Source organism: Centruroides sculpturatus, unplaced genomic scaffold (genome assembly GCF_000671375.1).
Source record: "Centruroides sculpturatus isolate CEXI.00-Female unplaced genomic scaffold, Cexi_2.0 scaffold348, whole genome shotgun sequence".
Classification (NCBI taxonomy): Eukaryota; Metazoa; Arthropoda; class Arachnida; order Scorpiones; family Buthidae; genus Centruroides; species Centruroides sculpturatus.
The window spans coordinates 135,519-158,048 of NW_019384859.1; the positions used below are offsets into that span (position 1 = coordinate 135,519).

Genomic DNA, 22,530 nt, shown 5'->3' on the forward strand with positions numbered 1-22,530 from the left:
TAAAGCAATAAATTAATAAACTTTATTGTATTGTATTGAATAAAATATTAAGCATAAAAGTGTTTATGAATAAAGTAATATGTTGTAATCATTGGAATAATCAATAGAATGACTATCACGCCAAAATATTGTATAATAAAATAAATACACTGAGTTCAACATTACATGCATACGTTTTTTTTTATCACAAGCACTTTCGACGAACTTATAGTCGTTGTCCTCAGGCGAATACAGATATTTATCGAAAAATTAAACGGAAATAATCCGATGTAGAATAGAATGCATAAAATATAAAATGAAACTTTGTCAAAGCCATTAAGAACACAAAACAAATATTCAACTATAATTTGAAAACCAAACGAGCAGTTAGCTCCGTGAAGTGCGAGCTGGTGAATGCGCAGAACCAGGCTCATGCTATACGCATACTGGAGAATGCTAATACTTGCTTAAACACTTGTATAGCGTGACCATACACTGGGCAGTTTGAGTGTAGGGGTGTTTTGAAGGTACAAACATTGTTGCCATACCTTGGACCCCTCTCTATATGCATCTGCAGAATCTTTAAGCAGTGCAATCTTGTACTACCATTAGCCCCACTTCCAAGCCTACACAAACTTATTTGTAATGATAGAGACAAATTTTCCACTCAAGAAGTCAGGGGTCTATGCTGTACCTTTGAAAATCATGCAACAAGAGTAAACATAAGATATATCAGGGCCACAACTAGAATGCTTGCCAGCCGCCTTGATGACCACCAAGACGATGTTATGAGGGGTAGGCACACCAACAAGCTCACAAAAAAGGTACTTGAGCAGGGTTACAACTCGTTATGGTCCCAAGCGGTTATGCTCAAGAGCTGCAAGGATCAAAAAATCGTTTTCATATGGGAATCTCTCCTTACTATGACATTGGACACTTGCAACACCCCTACGCTCGATCTGCCCAGTGTATGAATCACGCTATACAAGCGTTTAAGCAAGTATTAGCATTCTCCAGTATGCGTATAGCGTGAGCCTGGTTCTGCGCATTCGCCAGCTCGCACTTCACAGAGCTAACTGCTCGTTTGGTTTTCGAATTATATTTGAATACTTGCTTCGTGTTCTTAATGGCTTTGACAAAGTTTCAACTTATATTTTATGTGTTCTATTCTACATCGGATCATTTCCGTTTAATTTTTCGGTAAATATCTGTATTCACCTGAGGACGACAACTATAAGTTTATCGAAAGTGCTTGCAATAAAAAAAAAAACATATGCATGTAATGCTGAACTCAATGTCTTTATTTTATTATACATTGGAATAAATTTCCAATATCAACTTTAAAATATTTTTTTACTTAGAACACTCAATTTGCAAAAAACAGGCAGAGAATCACTGGTTTACTCCATGATTAATCTGAACAATTAAATGTAGACTATCATTAAATTTATAACTCATTAAATGCATAAAATAAATTTTTACATTTGTACGAGGATCTTTTTGGGCATTATTAATGAATTATGAATTGAATAACAGTTAAATTAAGAATTATTATTATTCTGTATATACTAAATGCTAAAATTGTGTTTTTTTTTTTTTTTAAACTGAATCTAAGGTTTTTCTCCAGATCAATCTAATGCTTGTAGATTTAATGTATGTTTCAACGATACGAAGAAAGAGCAAGTAAAACTGTAATCATTTTGTCTAATTTAAAATGTTCTTTGATTTTGATATAACATACATTAAGTTTTGTACAATATATACTGTACAATATTATGCACATGTAAAAGATAATTACTACTGATACAAACCTTAGATATGTTTAGAGATTATTTGTTTGTAAAAAGAATAGAAAAATTTATTAAATTTAATCAGCTGTAAAGTATATTTTAATAAACTATATTATATTTGTATACAATTTGCATGTTTTATTCTCTAAAGCTATACAGTAGATCCCCCTATAAAAGCGTTTCCTATAGTTATGATTCCTATAAAAATTGTGGCATTATCCGTAAACAACGGTAAAAATAACTCCTATAATACGTAAAACGTCATCGGGCAGCCGAACTACTTACCCGCCGTCCGTAGCGCCACGCTACGGAGAGATTTCTATCGTCTGGACAGTATTATATAAATTATATATAAATTAGGTACTGTATATATAATTATATATTAACTTAATTTATTGTAACTTTATTATAATTAAATATATATTTTTCGCCGTCTAGCGTCACGCTACGGCGAGTTAGGCGACCTATCGTCTGTTTAGTACTGTAATTTTATACATTTCTTGTGAAAGAAACATTTCTTATTTAACGGCCATAAAAATTATTTATATTAATGATGTCTCCAAAGGTCAATGAAGTTTTCGCAGAAAAATAATATCAGAAATCGCGGCCGCAATTTGATGCGCTGTTCCGCGACGAAACCAAGCTTTAGCAACGAGCGTAGTCAAAGGGTACACACTCGGTAAGTAATCCTACAATTTTTTGTTTATAACGTAGTTTATACGGATTATTTTCAAAAAAATATACGTATTTTGGAAATGTTTAGTCGAATTAGTCTAGAATCGATTAATTTTATGAAAGAAAACCTTTCAAACAGCCGTAGTCCGTAAACTATGATCCCTACAAAATTGATTCATAAAGAACGGAACGTATCTACCGTCTTATAGGGGGATCTACTGTATTTAAAATATAAATATAATTTGTATTACTTGAAATTCTAAAACTTAAATAATGTTTAGTTTTTATCAATGATTTTTATCAATTCATATATTCTCTATCTTAAAACTGTTTTCAGTTAATTTATTATAATTAAATGTCTTCATCTTAAATTTCAAATATCATAGAAAGTCAGTAATTATGACACTTATAAAAAAAATAAGCAAGAAAATTTCTAACATAGGGATTTTGTTGAAGAATAAATATTCTTTAAATGTACTTGTTCTAATGTTTTACCAGCTTTTGAAAACAAGCTGCATGAACATTTGTTAATTGCTGCAGTATGTTCTTGAATCTCTTAACTGTTTAATAAACATTTACATCTAAATGTTCTTTTAGAATTCTGAAAAAAATCATATAGCCAGACTGACACTGAGAAGTTACCATAATTACTCGCATATAAGACAAGATTTTTATTCATTTATCACAGGTTTAAATTTCTAGGTCGTCCTATACGCGCAAGCAAAAAATTCTGTGTGTTTTTGCAAATAATTTTTGTGAACTGTGTATTTGCATTTTTTATCTGATGCTTACCATCTTGTATTTAAAAACATAAGTCTTTTATTTGAGTCATTTGAATCGTTCTTATATATTGTCAAGGGTAAGGATGAATAGCAATAGGAAAAGCAAAGCTTTTGAATTGAATTCCAGATTGAAATTCCAAAATCACACAGGAGCACGATACAAGTTTTAATCCATTCCCATGTGAAAACAGATGATTACTTGGAAACCAGAATTTGGAGAACTCATAAGTGTAATCAACGAAGAGCAGATTTGACAGTAAAGAATTTACAAAAAAAAAGGTTCCCGATTGTCCAGCTTTACATGAACAAATTGTTGTTGTTGATTTTACAGGATTTTTCCTTAAAGTTTAAAATGCCAGTAATTTTTGCAGGACAATGTGTGCATTTATGTTCATTTAATACTTTACTTGTGATTAAATAAAATAAAATTAGAATTGTATTAATAAACCTAATTTTCTTTATTTTGATCTTTAAATTATTAAAGTCACACCTCGTCCTACATGCAAGTAAACACAATATCTTTTTTAGAAACTGACAGAATTTTGGTACAAATAATTGACCATTTATTTTCTTGAAAAATGTTCAATTGAAATGTTCTATATTGAAAATTTTCTACTTTATTTTTAGTAAGTGTCTGTTGGTAAGGTAATTACTGACTCTTTATATAAAGTTTTCTATTCCATGAAACAATTCAAATGAATACTGCTATTATTAATGAATTATGAATTGCTGGCTGTTATTATTGACAGTATTTTATGTAATGTGATAATAATGTTTTATTCAAGCCAAGACAATGCTTACAGGGGTTTTTGGGGTTTAACTCCTCATTTGGAAAAAACTATAAAATTAAATTTTAAAAAAATACAAAAATTCCAAAATATATCTATGTAATATTCTATAAAAGTACTTGTCCCAATTACATTAAAAAAAGTTGTACCGTTCTTAAAATCCAAACCTTCTAAAAATCATATACACAAACCTGATTCAAGCTTCTTCTAAAAAACAATTTTTTTAATTAAACAAACAAATATTTTCATTATCCTCCAATAGTTCAATTATAAAAATCAGAAAATTAAACTTAAAAACCTGAAAATATCAGATCAAGTTTTTGATATCTTAACATACAAGGAATTATAAATCCCCTATATCAATCTTTTCCAACCTAGAAAATATCTCTACTAATAATTTTTCTTCTTATTTATTAAACATTTCCATGACAAACAGTTTCACAATCTTGCTTGTTAATTATAATGACATCAAAGACTTTCTCATAAATCTGTAGCTTTTCTCCATGCATATCTTATGTTTTTCTGTCTCATCTAAGTTTTAGCCTACATCTCAATTTACATCAACTCATTTCTTTAGAACTCAAAAATTATAGATAGTTATTCTCTAATTGAGAAATTTTTAAATATTTATTATAACAAGCATTTTCAAACCTTGCTTCATCTTTCAGGGTATGTAAGTTATTCCAAACAACAATAAAACATTTAACATTTGTTTTTTGGAATAATTTAGGCCTCCAAAGATAAGACAGTAAGGTTTGAAAGTCTTGTGTTGTAGATAATATCTAAAGATTACTCCATTAAAGTATAATTTTTTATAATAATGATTTTTGGATGGAGTTCTGGAAACTTCTTTACAGCTATTGCTCTCAATACTATAGTTTTTGATCTTCTTATATCTCTTTTGATTGTAATGTTTTCCTTGTTGTGATCCTAATAATTCTAATCTTCATATTCCAACTTTTATTTTTTTCTTTCACTTTTCATGCAGATATCATCTACATTTCTGACTTATTTTTAAAAATAATTTCCATAAAAAATTTAAAAACTGTATACAAGTGTTCAAACAAAATAGTTTTAAATAAAAGAATCGGCAAAGTTAAAGTAAAAAAAAAAATGACATTTTGACTGCATTTAATTTTAAGAGCTTGTATCCATAAATCTTACAACTGACATTTTTGTATCTTAAAAGTTTTCTGGAAGAAATGTCAATGTTTTATATAATGTATTTTAGAAGTTATCATATTTAATTGATCTTATAATACATCAATTGTACTTCAAGTTTGATAATGTTTACTACATACATAAGATAAGAATAGTTTCTTACTACTATTTCTGTTGTTATTCTTGCTAATGCGAGAATAACAACAGAAATAGTAGTAAGAAACTTTTTGCAAAGTTCTATAAATACATTGTTTTCAGAGATGTGGATGATGTTCTGATATGAAAAGATGTAAAATTTGTCCTGATTTTAAATATTTTCTAATAAAACTTTGAAACTACAGCTGCAACAGAAATCAGTTTGAAGTGCATTTGCTTTAATGTATGGATTACTAAAAAACGATCCATTTGAGAAATTACTTTGTAAGAAAAAAAATGTTTAAAGCCATTTATACTTCTACACTCTCATGAGCTCGAGAAATATAAAAGATAGTAGCATTACCCTTCCTGATTAAAACAGAAATAGAAATTTCTTCAGTTTAAAATAAGTTAGAAAAAGGATGAAATTTTCTTACACAAATAGCAGAGAAAAAAATGAATTTAATACAAAGCAACATTAGAAAACAGCATCTAACAACTGTTAAACATATAAACAAAAATAAAGATGTGTTTGAAGAAAACTAGAAAAGAAAGGTATAATTTCATTTTGTGGCTTTGAAAAATCTCTATTCAAACAGACAACATATCATGATCTAATATGAAAATAGGAAGCAAAATCATCATTGCAAATCTGACCTTGTTTTGAGATTCCAAAACAACTTTTGTATACTCTGTATATTTTGTATGAATTATTGTATGAAAAATTTTCTTTAATAATCAGTTAAAAGCAATTAAAGATAATATTAATAGTTACGGTTATTAAGTATTAGTAATATATAATATTAATTAATATTGAAACTATTAAAAAGTATATAAAACAATTATTCTTATTTAGATAAGATGGAAGAGAATGTGAATAAATATGAAAATAAGAAAAGTAATCCTAAAATGTACAAATCAAATAATAAGATCTCTCAAAATTTGACTGTTATTAAACTTTAATTCATAGTCTATTATTAATGTGAATGAAAGTTGATATAATTTATAAATAATAAGCATGCTGTATCTTGAAATTCTCAATGCTTTATTAACTACATGTAATTAAAAGAAACTTTTTTTGCTTATATATGCTATTTCATTNAATATAATCACAATAAACCTTTGATTGGCCAGTAAAATATTTATTTGAAAAAACAAACGTTTTCGACTGTATTCTTCGGCCTTCTTCAGATTAAACGTTCCGAGATTCTAAAAGCTGTTGTGCTTAAAAATTTAAAAGTTTTGGAACAAACTCAACTCATTATGCGCCTGCTTATCAAGCATTGCATTTACATACGCATGAAAATACATTAATTAGAGTTGTGGGGGCCTTCTCCTTCCAAAACAAACTTCCAATCTGTAGAAATATTAATCGCATCCTTATAGTTGATGCAGTTATTGCGTAATCCCACTTTATATATTTCCAGAGTTTCTAGCGTTCATATATGTTCCCTTCTGTACGAAAGTTTAATAACTCGCACATTATGCAAGTCCACATTTATGCCAGGGGTAGATGCATAAGTAGATAGGGCAGGGGTGCATCTGTTATGATCGATGTCATATTTGTGTTTGCATATACGCTTATCTAAAGAGCATATTGAGAAGCCAATATATACAAAGTCCCTTTGAAACCTATGATCCCTTAGTGAGACAGAATATACCCCTGGAGCCAATCTTTTGTCTATGTCGTCTTTGCAGTTGCGCAGAATGTCATAAATGGTACTACGCCTCCTATATGCAATTCTCTTGTTCGTACATGCAGCAATTTCTTTGTAAATTGGATCAAGGTGGTGGTTATATTTAACCACAGCTAATGACTGAACCTTATTGGAGTTGTTCATGCATGAGCTATCGTTGTCATTATTATATACTTGCGATGAATAGGCAAACGCAAGGTTCTGAATTAATCTTGGCCCATAACTGTGTCTCGTGGCTATGTCTTGGATGCATTGTAATTCTGCCAATGTATCTTCGAATTTTGAGTGGTGTGTAAACGCTCTTTTGGTTAGGGCCCAGAACGCCACTATCTTGTACGAAAAGGGGTCATCAGAATTGGCTGGGATGAATAGAGGTGTGTAGCATGGCTTGTAATGGACCTTGGTCGATATCCTGTCGCCATCTAATTGTATATTGATATCAAGGAAGATAGCATTTGAATTGCTTATTTGGTCCAATTTGATGCAGAGGCCATACGAGTTATTATTCATTGCATCAATGAAGTTATTTATATCGGGCTTAGCATTCCATATAATAAAGATGTCATCAACGTATCTTTTATAAATAAGTATGTTAGAAATAAACATAGGCATTATTCTTTGTTCCAGTTGTCTAACAACTAACTCACACAAATCTCCCGAAAGTGGGCTGCCCATCGAGACTTCGCGCTTCTGGAGGTAAGTTTTGTTGTTGAACCGAAAAAATGACGTGTAGCATAACAAGTGGGCAAGTTCCAAAACTTGTTTACGATATGCTCCATATGAAGTTAGTAAGAGGTCCCTAATTGCGCAAAGGCATGGCTGGATTTTTATAGAAGGGTATAATGACACAAAATCAAGTACAGTGATGTATAATCGATCACTAATGCTAAGCGGTCTCAAAGCGTCTAATATCTCTACCAAGTTCCTAATGGTCCATGGATAATTGTTTTATAATAATTATAATAATAATTTTATTTTGTTAAAATTAATATTATAAACTTTTTCTTAACCAGTTAAACGTTTATGAAATATTTATCTGAAAATATATAACATCTGACATGAGTATTAAATAAGCATTTTAAATTCTATTTAAAATATAAAAGTTTATGAAACTTCACATAATCAATCTTTGTAAATACATAAACTCTGTTAATTTCAGGAAGCCAACATTTATTAAATAAACATTTTTGGTCAAAATCTGAACATCCTCTGCATTAAATCTGAGATTTTAAGATTAATAAAAATTTGGCATCCCGAAATTCATTTATTTATTTAAAATAAAAATATTTGTTTACAATACAATTAAATAAAATAAAATGTACATGATAAAAGCTTCAATAATTTAAAAAAGGTGTAAACCGAAATCTTAATTGATGTTAAGACTAGTCAAAATTTTCTTTAAAAATTGTAACTAATAAAAATGATAATGTTTCCATCTAAGTTTTCTTAAAAATGCATAGATTTATTTAGAATTTTCACAAGAAAAACTTATTATTTTACAATAATAATTATATGGATAAATAAACTATAAATATAAACTATTAGTTAAAATTTTATCAATTTAAAAGAATAATAATAATAATTACCAAAAAATGAGGTTTTGCTTCATCTGGTAATGATACAGCATGTATAACAATAGTGACATTAAAATTATTAGTAACATTTAATTGTCTTGCATATGTTATATTATTAATACTATGCTGACCAACATAAANATATAAAATATATATAAAAATGCAACAAATGAATATATAAGTATTAATAAATGCAATTACTAAGACATTCAATAAAACTACTATATTGATTGGTTAGAGCCCTTATCAAACTCCTTAACCATAAACTTCCATGCAGAGGGAAGACTTTCTGCGTCCCTCGCATTTAGACAGCCTTCTTGTAATCTACTCCTATAAATCTGCAACTTTTCCGCTGTCAACGCCAAAGATGGAGAAGATAAAGGATTTATGATGGTCGCCTCATTCCATTTGACTATAGCTCAAATAAATTATATTTCTCGGCAAGAATAAGGTGTTAAGTATATGTATACTGTATGTATATTTTTTATCCTAACAATTTTTACTATACATATTTATGTACTTCTTTAATGATATGCATAACACTTCCAATTACAAAAATAATAGTAATAAATTCTTATGGTAAATATTTTCATGCTCTGATATTAGATTGAAAATATATTGAAATGGATAGGTTTAACAATGACATCAAGTTGTAGGAATATATATATAGTAGGTAAAACAAACCTAATGAGTAAATATTGTGTATTAGCAGTATGCATGTTTTCTTGAAAAAAAAAAAAAGTTGTGAAAAGTAAAATTATTTCTCATATTTACTTTTACTATTTGGTGCTATTGTTTATTATTTAGTACATTCATAGTAGTATTTTATCTTCACATAATGCAGCTGTTTGTTTTAGAAACAGCTGAATTTAGCTTAGTAAATCAAAATCTGTTGTAGGTAGTTGGATAATTTGGATTATGTAATGTTCCCTCCTAGGATGGAAGTTTACTTGGTTTAAAAAGATAGATGAAGTTGTTGTAATTACTACATCCAACAGGAATTTCATTTGATTAATCTCTAGTATTAACTGGTAATTGTAAAAATTTACTTCCCAAATTTGGCAAGAGCTGTTATATATATATAACAGCTCTTGCCAAATTTGATTGTCATGGGTATGATTTTTATGTATTAAAACTAAAAACAACTGTAAAAGATGTGTTTTATAAAATTGAAAATAAATAAATAAATAAATCTTTAATCTAAAAAGTATTTAATTTATGTATATAATGTTAAACAATTATACCTGTTATGTTATGTTGATGACTTTTCTTTCAGTTCATTAAGTCATTCTCTTCTTTTAGCTAATAAAAAGTCATCTACAGGAAAAGTAAATATACTTAGCTAAAAGAAGATAATGACTTAATGAACTGAAAGAAAAGCAAATACATAACATAACAGGTATAATTGTTTAACATTATATACATAAATTAAAGACTTTTTAGATTAAAGATTTATTTATTTATTTATTTTCAATTTTATAAAGCACATCTTTTACAGTTGTTTTTAGTTTTAATACATAAAAATCATACCCATGATAATCAAATTTTTACAACAAGATTCATAACTTCACATATGCTTCAAACCAAATAAACTTCAGTTCTAAATGAAAATCTTATTTAGTCCAATTTACCTACAACAGATTTCAACTTACTAATTCAGGTATTTCTAAAACAGAAAATACTAAATTATGTGAAGATAAAATATAATATGAGCGTAATATATAATAAATTGCCTCATATAGTAAAAATATGAGAAATCATTTATATTTCACAACTTTTTGCCATTTTTTCAAGAAAACATGTATACTGTTAACACACCATATTGGCTCATTAGTTTTATTTTCATCCATTATATCCAGGCATATACAACTTGACACCATTATTAAAGCTATCCATTATGGGATATATTACCTTTCTCATATAATCATCAAAATGACCAATGATTCAACAAATTATTTTTATACATGTGATTTATATTTCTACTTTTTATGATTTATGCAGGGAATAAGAGAGAGAAGTTTTCAATATACAGTGGAATCAAAATGACAATGTCTGTTTTACCTCACACAACTGAGCGCATCTGACAAAATTTAGAAAAGAAAAATAAAATACAAATATTGTGTGCACCTAACAGAAAATAGGCACAAAAAACCACTTCTCCATGTCAGGAAGAGCAAGGATAGTCTCTATGTATCTGGCCAGTGCAAAAATTACATCTCCATGGCTAGCAGCTACAAGGATCACCTTTCCTGTGGCCAGAAGTAAAAGCAGAGTAGGTATGGAAAGGCAAGGGCAGAGGGAGTATGTGTCCAGGGCATCTAGATGATGAGGTGTCTCAATTCCAAAATTGTTACATGGGCAAACTAATAAATTCATAGAAAACTGTTGTACACAAGTATGAAAAATTATATTATGAAATATAATATGCATTGTAATAAAGTAATTTTATAATTTTTAAATTTGTATTAGACTAATGAAAGACTTATCCAAATGGTGCCATATTTAAGTTTTCCCCTGGTACCAAAGGCCTTAGCCACATATATGGGTACAAGGATAAACTCTTTTGTGGCAGCAAGTGCAAAGTTTGTCTGTCTGTGACTGTTGGGTACAAAGTGACTCTTCTTCTTTAAGACTCTTCTTTGCCAAATAAGTGCAAGGATTGCTTCTTTCTTTCCAACTCCATCTCAATTCTATCACAATACGACAAAGTTGCACAATATCCTAGTTTAATCTTTGCAATATTACAAGTTAAAATAAACTAAAATTTAGCTAGAAAGTAATGTTCCAAAAATTCATTCTTTGAAAGTCAACTGCATTAATTTAACACTGTTACATAAAATTTAAACACTTTTTAATTATATAATATTTCTCTATAAAAGTTATTTTTAAAAAAGTAACTTTTAATAAAAATTTTATAATAATGATGATGATAAAAATATAAGAATTAGTAATAAGTGACTCATGTTTAAATAGAAGTCAGAATTAACTGTAACAGTGGTTCCAATATTACTGTATGAAATTAATGACAACTGTAATGTTATTTTATCAAAAGCATTATAACAACAAATTGTTCCAATATGCTTTTAGAATAAATCTTTTACTGATTTTGCACTCGTTTTCAAATGCATATTGTCAAATTCTTGTCTATTAATCAACTACAAATGGCAATGAAATCATCATTGCTATCATGACGGAAGAAACAGAAGCCGCAGAGAAAAAATGTCATTAATAATCAAATCACTGCATCAAACATTCCAAAAAATTTGACATTTCTTTAAACTGTTGTATTAATTTTATAAATTGTTTATTTTTTGGGAAACATCATTCTCTTAATTTGGCAACTAGTTTAGAAACATTCAATATTGTTCAGTAAACTGTTGATTTTGATAATTCATTTGTGTTTTCCACAAAGTTTCCAAAAGTTTCTTTAGCATAATACCAAAAATAAATTAACAGATCATAAAATGATCAACATGGATGACTATGACATGATCTACGGCATTACAAATTTCATTCAATAACTTAATAACAAAATATATTAGCCAATAACAATCAAAATTTTTTGTCATTGCATTCAGATAAAAAAATTGTTTCTGTTTTACAATTATTTTTCTAATCAGTGATTGATAATCCAAACAATTAGAAATATTAAATTAATGAAATCAGAGACTAGTGCAGGAAGAATTCTGAAATGGAAAATTAATGAAATCAGAGACTAGTGCAGGAAGAATTCTGAAATGGAAAATTCATTAATAATATAGTAGTATTAGTAAATCAAAAATTAACAATGATATTCTTACTGATAATGAAATTTGGCTGACTTAATCAAAGTAAAATCAAATACTTAATGTTTATCTGAGAAAGCAATCACCACTGATAATATTAAAAATATAACCTTATGTAATTAATCTGTTTATAAATTTGACCAGAGAAAAAAAATTATACTAGAAATAAACTAAATGACTTGTAGATTTTGAAAAATACATTAAAAAGCAGATTGATTTCTGAGCAATATATTACTAAATAAATTTTTAAAAATTAAAATGATTATAGATGGAAAAAAACAAAAATCTTTTTGAAGCACTTTAATAATTTCCTTGTTAAATAAATAATTCCATATCAAGTTATTCACTGTACTCAATTAATATGGTATCTCTTTGCAAATTCCCAAACATTAAGACTCAACTTTGCAAATGATTTGTATTTTTTTGAATTATTAAATTACTGTATATCTATCAAGAATTATGAAGAATATATAACAAGATTAATCTGAATGTATTGAGAAGTAGATAAAAAATGCATAGATAATAAATAAGAAATATTTTTTAAAAACTTATATCTCTTGTAAAATGATATTTAAACAATCAAAATAACCGGCATATATTTCAAAACATATTAAAATTTTTCACTTCTGGATTTAAAATTTTAAAAGCATTCAAGAAAAATTTCATCTAAAACAATTTATATATTGAAGTATTCAAACTTAATTATTATAATATTTAAATATTCAAACTTAAAAATATCAGCTATAAAATTTTAATAATTTTTTACAAGTTCATGTAATAAATAAATTATAAAATAGAAATTTGTTTATCTGGCACTCAATAATCTGGAAGGTCCAGTAATATAGCACTCTAAAAAGTAACTGATAATATAAGATTTTCCAACAACACAGTAATCTGTCACACTAATATTCCATAAATCAGAATATGTATGACACATGTTATGATGAAGACCCAGGACAATAATGTGTTCATTAATGTTTTTGCAGGTTTTTTTTTAAATCAATGTTACACACAGAATAGTGATGACCAATATCATTTCAAACTGATTAAAGAGCACAAACAAACAAATTGGAAGTCTACAGTAGCCTGCACTGGTAAAAAATATACAGCAATGTATGCAATGTTCAGATTGCATATAACCTATCTTTGCAAAAATATAAAAAATGCCAAGTAATCCAGAATTTTCAACAATCCGGCACCATTCTGGTCAGTGTGTGCCAAATTAACAAACTTCTACTAAACTTTATTATTTTAAGATTACTTACCCTCTTAAGAGAGTTACTTGATAAGGAATTGTTAATTTAAACTGATTATTTTTAGATTTAATAACTATTTTTCCTGAACACTGTTTAGGATGTAAGGCTCTTGATGCTATAAATTTAAAAAATCATAGCTTTAAGATTTGAGAATTGTTTATGTCAAAAAAATTATTGTTACATATATTAAAATAAATATAAAAATTACTTTTTAATAAAATCTCATAAGAGATCAATAATAGATAAATCTCATAAAATAAAATCTCATAAGAGATAAATCATCATATACAATTTTAACCTTAAGTTAATGTCCTAGATTTTTAAAACTAAAATATTTTTAAAAATAGTTTTGCTAAGTTATGATAAATTTCTCTATTTCTTTTAAGTTTTTGTTATTAAATTTTATATTGTAGTGTAACTGAAAATTATCAGACTTTCTTCCTGATCCTCTTAATCTTCTATTCAAGTGCCAAGAAAGTCAAGAAAGAGCCCCACCAGCTTTTTAATCACTATGTATTTTATTTGTATCTTAATTACTTTGACTTTTGACATTCACAAATAATAAAGATTATTTATAAATCTAATGTTTAAAGTTCAATAAAGATTATCTTATTATACAATGCATTTGTTCCTAAGTGATTATTATACAATTTCACAAAATCACATTTAAATGAAATTTTTATAAAATATTTGTTACTAAACAATCATTTTTCACATTGAAAATAAATAATGCAATTGAAATGAAACATGCAAATGTTTCTAATTAAAATTCATAAACAAATATACTTACGAAAAAATGTTATTGTTGCTACTTGAGTACTCCAAATAGTATCTGGTGGTATCTTAACAGGATTAAATTTAACTTCTACAGCTTCATTTACAGGTGTAACAATAACATTCTATAAATTTATTAAATTATTAGCAATAAACTTTATTAGAATCAAATATGCAGTAGATTCAAAATATTCCAGGACTGTTTTTTAAACAAATGAGACTAAAGTCTTACTTACAAGTTCTGGCTGGCATGTTCAATGAACATCTCCACTTTATTCTAAAAATGGAATCATCCAACAAGTAATCCTATAATGTGTGTGTCAAATGCCAGGAAAATGTAGTTTTCATGTATTCATCAAAGTGAAAAGATGTAGCATACTGAGCAATGAACTAAAGTTAAATTCTGTCAAACTTTAGGTAAATCTACTACTGAAACCTTATAAATAATACAAAAAGTTATAGGGAGAATGTGCTTTCTCAATCAAAAGTGTTTGAGCAGTTCCAAGAAAAGTGAGAATCATTTACAAATGATTATCAAGCTGAACAACCAACATCATCTCAAAATGAGGAGAATGTGAAATGTGTGTGGGGAAATTGAGGTACAAATTCGTGTCAAATAGATAAACAGAGAGCAGAGAAAGTTGGAATTTCAATGAGAAGTTGCCATCCAATCCTAACAGATGATTTGAACATGCACAATGTATCTTAACACATTGTTTCTTGAAACTTTAAGAAGGAACAGTGATCAGCAATTAACAACTGTCAACAGTGACCTCAGTGATGCAGTTAATAAGAGCCTGATGTTTTTGCAAAAAATCATCACTGGAGATGAAATGTGGTGATTTCTTTATGATCCTCAAACAAAAGATTAATTGTCCACATGGTAGTCTCCATCTCTGAGAATCAAAATGTTATGATTGGACGACTCAAAGTAATGATGGAGGTATATTTTGACTGAAAAGATCTTTCATTACAAGTTCTTTCTGCAAGGTGCCATGGTCAATAAGGAGCACTATCTGCAAGTGATGCAGCATTTAACAGAAGCAATTTGCATTAAGAACTCAGAACATTGGACAGCTAAGGACTGGGTACTCCTTCACAACAATGCTCAGACACACAGTTCACTTCTTGTTCAAAATTATCTGACTACAATTGGCGAAATTTGCCTGTCCATATATATTGAAATTTATATAATTTATTAAAGATTATACCTTAACAGAGTTGTAATGTTTCCATGATAAAGATGCGATAAAGGTGCTATAGAACAAATTGAGGAAAGAAAGGAACATTTTTGGAACCTAAATATGTTCTGAACAAGCATTGGCATAAGCATTGGCATAAGCATATTGGCAGAAGCACATAGTATTTCCAGGTGGCTGTGTTTTTAAATGAATATTTTCATATCAATACATTTAGCAATACAGTACCAATTCTGGAACTTTCTGAATGTACCACATGTATGTATTTTATATATATGCACCATTTAAATTATAAATTTATATATATATGTATATGTGTGAATTTAAGCATCAATAAAAGTGCTTATTTCTGGAAACTAATGCAAAAACTAATAGAGATATTTTAATTTTTACATTAGAACATCTGCAGCTAATTCGAATATAAAAAAAAGACTATGTCAGATTGAATATAGTTAAAAATTTTACATTAACATATAATTTGATAAATTCAAAAGTAAAAAAATATAAACACTACAAAAAAATAAAATAAGTAAAAAAGCCTAATAAACATAAAATCAGTTCATACCAATTTTATTCATAGTGACTATATATGGAGAAAAAGTGTCTAAAAGGTCTTACAAATACCCCATTCATATACCAGACATGCAGGAAAGATACACAAAAGGTTAAGGTTTACTATTACATATAGCTAGTTTCTGATAAAACTGAAAAGAAGCATGTGTCTAGAACAGTATCCCCATCTGGATGCACCCCATCACCTTTTATCAAATTATATATGTTAATATAAAATTTTTAACTGTATACAATCTGATAAAGTTGGATAATAGTCTTTATTATATTCAAATTAGCTGCAGATGTTCTGAAGTAAGAATTAAAACATTTCTAATAAGTTTTTGTATTTGTTTCCAGAAATAAGCACTTTTATTGACTAAGAATAATGGTAACAAGTTTAATATGCATAGATATAAATACATAATTATTATATATAAATTTAACATTATAACTCTTCCTAACAAAGCTATAATTAATACTTATGTAATGTGCTTAAACTAGTCAATTCAAAGAATATATTTTTAATTTTAATAAAATGTAAAATACAGTTTTTCTTTAGTCATATCCAAAACATCAAATCAATTATAAAAACTTTAAATAATTTATACAGAAAAATATATATATATATTAATAATAGTCTGTTATATAAATTTAGACTAAAAATAAAAAATATAGTTTTTAAAAAAGTTTTGATTATCTTTTAACAATTTTAAAAAATGTTAATTTTTATTTCAACTTACAACTATATGAATATGTTTCTGCCCAGAATTTAATAAAGATAAAGTAAGAGTTTTTGGTTCATCATGACTTCTTAAAACACCAAATTCTAAAATTTCTGATGGAGAATATATACCAGGAACTGTAAATAAAAATAACATATATATAACAAGTTAGTATTTATTCATGTAATTTTTTAAAAAAAATGAATGCACTAAAAATAAATTCTTATATTTAAAAACACATATTTCAAAAAAATTATTTTCAAATGTTAAATGTATTTATATTTATTTGTATATAAACATAATTTAGCTTAAAGTTATCTTGCATATAATAATTTATGTTTTTACACTATTTGTTTATCTTCATACATAACTGTTTTATAATAATAATAACTATCTATTAACAGAACAAACAATATTTATTGAACAATTGAATATGATAAACTTTAAAATGAATGATATGATTCATTCATTTTCTTAATACAGTCGACCCCCCTATAACGTATGTTCCTATAACGACAATTCCTATAACGTAGCGAAAAAATTGTATCAACTTTCGTATAAAGTACCTCCTATAGCGTCGTTTCACGACAAGATTGATAGAGTCTGGACCAATAGTGGATGAGCAGCCGAACTACTTTCCTCCGACCCTGCGCCACGCTACGGAGCGGCTAAATTGAGTTTGCTATCGTCTGTTTAGTATTATATATAAATTATATATAAATTAGGTACTGNATATTTTTATCAGATGACGCGACAAGATATGCAGGTGATAAGCGCTTAAAAAGTGTACATAATTGTCGAACGGATTGAAATCTAATAGTTAATTGATTAATTATTAAATCCAAACATTTTTTTATAAATGTTTTTTTCGCCGTTTCCGACTTGGCGCCCTCATGATTCGCGCGCCAGGAGCAGTTTGTTTCAACTGCTCCATGATAGCTACGCCTCTGATCAAGACCCAAGACGATGACATAGTGTACAGTTCGGTCGGCACTCGGAGACACCACTGCCGCCGACCGAACGCTTTCGATACGCCACTAGTAAAATCGTTATAAATGTTTAATTTGCATAAATTTGAACTTTTGTTATTCTTGATACCATTTTGAATGCAATTGTATTATTACAAGAATAAAATTAAGCGATAAAAGTAAAATAGCGCTATGTAAAACCCTCGTGAACTTTGGCCTAGCGACCTCTTTTCATTTCTTTTCCGGAAGTTTCGCCAGCACCAATCGACCCAAACTATGGTGAAACCCCTTTATTGCGACCGAGAAAAAGCTCTCTTTTAGAGAGAGTTTTACTGCATATAATTATATATATATATGTATATTAACTCTCTGCATAATATGCCTGGAAAGAAATCTGGTTTTAAGCTCTAATTTCAATAAATGATGTAAAATGTCCGTCTATTAATTGTTATAATTTTGCACCGATTAGAAAATATTCGATAAATAAATAAAATATAACAAATTAATATAAAATAAAGACAAAGACAATTGGTCTTAAGCAATTATATGGGCTATTTTATTTTAGATTTATTTTTTCAAATAATTTTCAAAAATGTTTTAAATCGAACAAACAAGAGATTAAAAATTTCTCTTAGAAATTTGTTGTTAGAAAAAAATCCATTAACAAATTACGTATCTTTCACGGCTGCTCTGAGAGTTTATTTAAAAAGCTACTTTTATATTAATCACAATAAATAAATAAAACTGTGTGTGACACCATCTGTTAGAAAAAAATCCATTAACAAATTACGTATCTTTCACGGCTGCTCTGAGAGTTTATTTAAAAAGCTACTTTTCAATATATCACAATAAATAAATAAAACTTAAGATATATGTATATTGAATTAAATAACACAAGTAATCCAACAATAGAAAAAATTTAATAAACAAACAAATATTTTCCACCATTTTCAATGGTTGTTATCAGGTTGTAGAATTGAATATTGAACATGGAACATTACAGATGATTTTAAAATGTTAGAATTTGGTAACATTGTGTACATGCAGCTGGACACAAACAGAGGAATAGCACAAAACTCCAAAAAATAAAATAAAAACTGAAGACTTTGAATATAGCTTTCTATGCATGTGAAATGGAATACATATCCTTATATGTTTTATACAGCATAACCTTTTACTTATATATTGTAATTTGTAATAAGTATGTATTTGTATTTTAGTTGACTGAAGAGGAGCAAGAGTAGCCCGAAACGTGTACAAACATTAAATACACGTATCAACTAAATAAAAATTAATGAGGAGATTTGCCTTGTGTCCGAGTGAATACACTATATAGTTGGTGTTCAAGTTGCAAAACATGTCTTTATAGTTAATGGTGGTATCCCTTTTTGTAGTTTTATAAATCTCTAACCTTTCTAAATACATGAGATAGACTGTATTGGAAAATCAATGCAGAAAACAGGTCCTGTTGAGTAAAATATTGATGCAATTATTGCAGATGAAGGCTGTGCAAGCAGTTCATAAGCCTTTTTTAAATGGTATTACCATGTTCCTTAACTTGTTTGCTTAAAGATCTGGATGTCACTCCAATGTACTCATAACAGCAGTTTACTCTATTGTCTTGGATAGGATGGAATATATATCTGAAAGGAACCACTCCTCACTAGAATCTTTGACCTGTCTCAGCAGTGAAATAAAAAACATTGGACTTCTTTTAAATGTGATGTTGACATTGGAAATACAAGCTATTTCCTTATAGTTAAAAATGTTGTATAGAGCCTTGTTATATGTAACAGCCTTATACAATCTATCTACATTTACAACGGGATCAACCAGTGAGAGGTAACATTGAATAAGGTCTTCAATAAGTTTTGGAGAGTTGCTATGCAATGTGGTTAGGTGATAGATGTGCTGTAGCTCTTGTTTCCTGAGATAAGTTCTTAAGCAATAAGTAAATGACCTTTTTATCAAAGCTTTGAAAGCAGCTATTTTCTACAAGTAAGGGTCATGAGACAATAATGTACAATGGCTTGTAGAAATGCTTACAGTAGACACCTATTGTAAGACAGCTGTTATGTAGAGTGATCAGATTATCCAGGAAGTGGGCTTGGTTGGAACTTTTCTTCTGTGTGTGTAAACAGAGGCCTTGAAATGTTATTGATGGTGGCTAGGAATTCCTGCAGTTGGTGTTTCTGGCACCAGATAATGAGAATGTCATCTATGTCTTGCATAAAGGATGATTTGATCCTCAAACATAAGAAGGATGCTCTGTTATTTTTTTGTATTTTTATGCAATGCTTGCATCTGTCTACACATGCATGACATTACCAAGTTCCATCACTTTTAATCATCTATAATATTCTATGTTCAATATTTAATTCTACAATCTGATGGTGACCATTCAAAACAATAAAAAACATTTGTTTATTAAATTTCTTCAGAATCATGTACTACTCTATGCATGTATTCTGTATTTATGTATGTGTTATAATATATATTCTGATATTAGATCTTAAATGTTTCAGTACTCAATATACTGATAGAGAACTATAATCCTTCATAGAGTAAAGCCTATTCAGAATAAAGATTACTGACACCAACTAAACAAAATTTCCAGTTAAAATAAAAACATTTATTAAATTTATTAAATATAAATATATTTATTTAGTAAAATTATTGTACTAAAAACCTAAGATATGAACACACCCACATATCCAAGATCAAATACACAGTTTGAAATCAGTCATGTGTTTGAAAATTCTTATGCAGTTTCATATTTAATTCACATCTATACTAATTTATATATTCTATAATTCTAAAATGAATTTCTAAATTCACATAACAATAACAAAGTTTTTGCTTCTTAAAATATAGTTTGATAAAACAATCTCTTAATTTTAAATACTTGAATATAATACCAGATTTAAAATTAATATGCATAAGAAAAGCAATCTTTTCAAATACAAAACTATAAAATAATTTTTGAAAGATCAATAATTTTTATTATTATTTTTAATTTATATCAATAAAATTCACTTTGAATAACTTTCTTATTAATTACTAATTCCATATTTATCATTAAGATTCAAAAAATACTAAATAAATTAAAGAAGTCAAAGATTAATTGAAATGAAACATTTTATGAAACCAAAATGTATAATCACCATCCAATTGAATCTTATTAGAAGGCATTTCAGCTTCACAGATGTATTCTTCCAATTAATCTTTGTCATCCTTAATCTATTTAGTGTGTTTTTGCATTATTTCAAAATGTAAAAACCAAATAGGTCTAAATAATATATATTTTAATTCTGTATATTTTAAAAGTAATGATAAACATTTATAATATTTAAACAGAATTATTTCATAATTATAAAATGTAAAAATCATTAAGTAGTTTATATAAATGCTCAAATGGCTTCAAATGCAAGTAAAGAGCATAAATAAATACTAAGAAATCATCTATAGCCTTTTTTCTTAGCTTGGAAATTGTTATTATTTAAATATCTTAGTAGCTAAGGGACATTTTATTATATTAAATATTCAGAAAATCCATTTATTGTGCTCTTAAAATACAACAACAACAACTAAACCAAATTTCTAAGTATGTATTTTCATTTAAGTGTACTTCCTGTTCTTATTAATTAATTAAAAATAAATAAAATAATATCTTGAAAAAATAATCATAAAATTTTTGTCGTCTTTAATCTAAACATCTAAATAAATTTTTTAAAATCAAGTATACTAAAAAGTTAATTTAAAAAAAAAAATTATTATTCCTTAAATTTATTCAAGTAGAAAAAATACACTTGAATTATTTAAAATTATCAAAATATATTCTAAAATAAAATACCTGATGTCACTTCTACTTCAACAGGTAAAACTAGATAATCACGATTAGTACTATTAGTTTTTATTCGAATATAAGCTGTATGATTTCTTTCTATCCTTGCTACAAAATTTGCTCTCATAACAGATTTTGTTTCATAAGGTGGTATTTCCTGAAAAAATAAAAATAAGCATGTAACAGTAAATATCAGTTTCAAAATATTTTAAAGAAATAATTTAATTTTTTTTAAATTTGTAGTTTTATGTATAAAAAAATTGTACATAGAATTACAAATTAATAATAAAGCATTTATCACAATAAATTTACAAAACCATTTAAATGATTTATCACCTTATAAAATAATACATTACTATGTAAGAAATATACAAGCTTTCCCTGCTTAATGTTTATAATCCATTCCTGAAAATCAGATGTTCTGTAAAAAAAACATTAACAAACAGTCTATTTCCCATTATTTTAAATGGAAAAAATTATAATGCATTAGTCATAATATCAATCAAAGCTTCCCAAGTAATTTCTGAAAAAAACAACTAGAATATAACAGTGGTTGTATTGTGTTTTAGTTATGTTTATTATGTTCATATTATGTTTATTTATGTAAAATGAAATATGGTATAGTTTCTAACTTATATTTTTCTTGATTATAATGCACCATCAAATCTAATGCAAACTCAATTTTCAAGACATCAAAACCAAAAATAAGTTAATTATTAGTGATTTACTGTCCTTATTAATTTCTTATTATATATTTGTCAACGTGGACATTAATCATTAACAGGACAATTATACTGGTGTTAAGCATTTACACAAGAATTGAGGAAAAAGTTCTTAAAGAAAACAGTC

The 22,530-nt window shown here is 27.5% G+C and overlaps 1 protein-coding gene across 1 annotated transcript in view; it reads right to left on the minus strand.

Moving 5' to 3' along the window:
• Window positions 1-13,152: 13,152 nt before the first annotated feature.
• Window positions 13,153-22,530, minus strand: part of LOC111630635 (transmembrane protein 131-like) — a 28,305-nt gene continuing 18,927 nt past the window's right edge. The window contains exons 5-8 of the mRNA XM_023374771.1: window positions 21,691-21,838; window positions 16,888-17,006; window positions 14,413-14,521; window positions 13,153-13,737 (exon numbers count right to left, since the gene is read on the minus strand). Of these exons, the coding sequence (XP_023230539.1) occupies window positions 13,628-13,737; window positions 14,413-14,521; window positions 16,888-17,006; window positions 21,691-21,838 (486 nt within the window). The 3' untranslated portion in view covers window positions 13,153-13,627. The remainder of the gene's footprint in view (window positions 13,738-14,412; window positions 14,522-16,887; window positions 17,007-21,690; window positions 21,839-22,530) is intronic.